The 3,234-nt window shown below is 48.4% G+C and overlaps 1 protein-coding gene across 1 annotated transcript; it reads left to right on the forward strand.

Annotated features, from left to right (window-relative positions):
* The first annotated feature begins 2,405 nt into the window (after positions 1 to 2,405).
* Positions 2,406 to 3,038, forward strand: LOC112074100 (uncharacterized). The gene is made up of 2 exons (XM_024141324.2): positions 2,406 to 2,605; positions 2,852 to 3,038. The coding sequence occupies exons 1-2, from the start codon at positions 2,476 to 2,478 to the stop codon at positions 2,992 to 2,994; spliced, it is 273 nt and encodes a 90-aa protein (XP_023997092.1). The 5' UTR covers positions 2,406 to 2,475; the 3' UTR covers positions 2,995 to 3,038.
* Positions 3,039 to 3,234: the final 196 nt, after the last annotated feature.

The raw sequence follows: 3,234 nt of genomic DNA on the forward strand, positions 1-3,234 counted from the left end.
AGTACATATTCTAGCCACAACTAACCACTAACACCAGCTCACACAACTAGTTCAATTCTAACCACAATAACACCTCACCACAACTAGTTACATTCTAACCACAACTAACCACTAACCCACAACTAGTTACATTTCTAACCACTAACTAACCACTAAAACCTACCTCACCACAACATAGTTACATCTAACCACAACTAACCCACCTCACACAAACTAGTTACATTCTAACACCACAACTAACCACTAGTTACATTTCTAAACCAACTATTACATTCTAACCACAACTAACCACTAACAGACGTTAATACATTCCTTAACCACAAAACCTTAAACCACAACCCCACAACTAGTACAATTCTAACCACAATAACCACTAACCACAACTAATTACATTCAAACCACAACTAACCACTAACCCACAACTAGTAATTTCTAACAACTGAAACCACTCCACATGTAACCTAAACCAAATGCCTCCAGTCTAGGTGTAAATTTCACCAGTCATTCCCCACTTTCAAACCTCCATCAGACTTCTGCGTCCTGTTACCCCTGCCCCCCCCCCAGGGAGGCTCTACCCCCCCTTCAAGCTGTACCCCCCTCCCCTCCCAACACACAGGAGTCTGTCCCCCCCCCCCTCTGAGTGTAATACTTACCGCCCGCTGTCCCCGCCAGCCGGGCTCGTTGTCCGGGGTACCCCCCCCTCCCCCCAGCTCGACCGGAGGCTCTAGTTACCCCCCTCCCCTCCCCCCAGGAGTCGTCCCCCCCCCAAGTTGTACCCCCCCACCACCTCCCCTCTCCCCCAGAGCTCGTCCCCTCCCTCTCCGGAGGCTCTACCCCCCCCTCCTCCCCAGGAGGCTCTGACCCCCCTCTCGGGAGCTCTTCTGAGCCGGGCCAGGCCAGGTCTTCGTTGTCGTCCCTCTCGTGTCCAGGCCGCCAAGGGTGGTTTTAAGCGGTCCAGATGTCGCAGCAGCAGGTCCAGCCAGCAGAGGGATGGAGCCAGTCTCCTGACATCAGCAGCCAGCGTCCATGGTCAGCAGCAACACGATGACACCACCAGCTCGGGGAGAGAACACCTTACAGGCAACACGAAAAAACAGATCCTTGTTCATCTGCTTACCCGATGGGTATATAACTATTCTCACAATCATACTGCCTCAAAAACAGGTATGAGGCAGGGTTGATCAATTTAGAAAGTTAAATTGGAAGTGATCTGAATTTCAGTTTCATTCCTATAAAATGGAATGGAATTGGTCCGGACCCTGTCTGATACAGCAGATTTAGATTAACCAGAGATAATACTAACCAGTGAGGTCACCGCCGATCAACCCGGGACACTCATTAAAGTGTCGGTGTCCGGTGAAGGCAATGCTGGTAGCCACAGGGAGGATGTCTCCAATTGTGAGTACACAGATAGGGCGATGTTACTTCTTCAACAGAGACCCCACACCCAGCAGCTCTGGGTCTGCAGGAAGGAAATATTGGCCAATATATATAACACTGTTCAAAAAAAAATAAAAGGAACACTTAAACAACACAATGTAACTCCGAAGTCAATCACACTTCTGTGAAAATCAAACTGTCCACTTAGGAAAGCAACACTGAATGACAATAAATTTCACATGCTGTTGTGCCAATGAATAGACAAAAGTGTGGAAATTAGTAGGCAGATTAGCAAGACACCCCCAATAAAGGAGTTCTGCAGGTGTGACCACAGACCACTTCTCAGTTCCGATGCTTCCTGGCTTGATGTTTGGTCAACTTTTGAATGCTTGGCGGTGCTCTCCACTCTAGTGGTAGCATTAGACGGAGTTCTAACAACCCACACAAGTGGCTCAGGTAGTGCAGCTCATCCAGGATGCACATCAATGCGAAGCTGTGGCAAGAAGTTTGCTGTGTCTGTCAGCGTAGTGTCCAGAGCATGGAGCGCTACCAGGAGACAGGCCAGTACATCAGGAGACGTGGAGGAGGCCGTAGGACGGCACAACCCAGCAGCAGGACCGCTACCTCCGCCTTTGTGCAAGGAGGTCACTGCCAGAGCCCTGCAAAATGACCTCCAGCAGGCCACAAATGTGCATGTGTCAGCATATGGTCTCACAAGGGGTCTGAGGATCTCATCTCGGTACCTACAATGGCAGTCAGGCTACCTCTGGCGGAGCACATGGAGGGCTGGCCGCCCCCCAATGGTTAGTTGTGGTTAGAATGTAACTAGTTGTGTGTGGTGGGTTAGTGGTTAGTTGTGGTTAGAATGTAACTAGTTGTGTGTGGTGGGTTAGTTGTGGTTAGAATGTAACTAGTGTGTGTGGTGGGTTAGTTGTGGTTAGAATGTAACTAGTGTGTGTGGTGGGTTAGTGGTTAGTTGTGGTTAGAATGTAACTAGTGTGTGTGGTGGGTTAGTTGTGGTTAGAATGTAACTAGTGTGTGTCTGCTGCGGCAGGCTCGTTCTTCACAGGGCAGAGCTCTAAGAACAACGAGGAAATGTCTCTGATCCGCAAGGCCGACCTGGAGAACCACAACAAAGATGGCGGCTTCTGGACCGTCATCGACGGGAAAGTCTACGACATTAAAGACTTCCAGGCCCAGTCGCTCACTGGGAACAGCATCCTGGGTACGTTGAACTGTGGAGAAACACAGGCATTCAAATACCAACTGTCTCTTTTTGACTGTTGTGTTGTTGTAGAAGTATTGTGATTGACTGAGGTCCTTTTGGAACTGTAGAACAGCATATTTTATGGTKTAGAGTTGTCTTTTACCAATCTATTCATTCTATACTTATTTAATGACGTTTCATTTTGACTGATGTAATTTCTTCTTCAATGTGTGTTGTGGTGTCACCTCCTCCCCTCCCTTATAGCCCAGTTTACAGGAGAAGACCCCGTTGTTGCCTTGGAAGCAGCCCTGCAGTTTGAAGACACCAGGGTGTCTATGCAGGCTTTCTGTGTTGGACAGTACAGAGAGGTGTGTATCTATGTATCGTTCTTCCTTCAGAGCTGTTAGACTTCTCACTGTTGTTCTTTGTCTTTGATTAGTGTTGGAACACGTTTTGAATAGTCTTAAAAGTCTCAGAATAGTCCCCGACTAGGCATTGAACATCGATATAATCTCGGTGCAGTCTCAGAAAAGTTTTTTTTACGGTATATCTGTTCCCTGTGTCCTCTCTCCGTTCCCTGTGTCCTCTCTCCGTTCCCTGTGTCCTCTCTCCGTTCCCTGTGTCCTCTCTCCGTTCCCTGTGTCCTC

The sequence above is a fragment of the Salvelinus sp. IW2-2015 genome, unplaced genomic scaffold (genome assembly GCF_002910315.2).
Source record: "Salvelinus sp. IW2-2015 unplaced genomic scaffold, ASM291031v2 Un_scaffold2494, whole genome shotgun sequence".
Lineage (NCBI taxonomy): Eukaryota > Metazoa > Chordata > Actinopteri > Salmoniformes > Salmonidae > Salvelinus > Salvelinus sp. IW2-2015.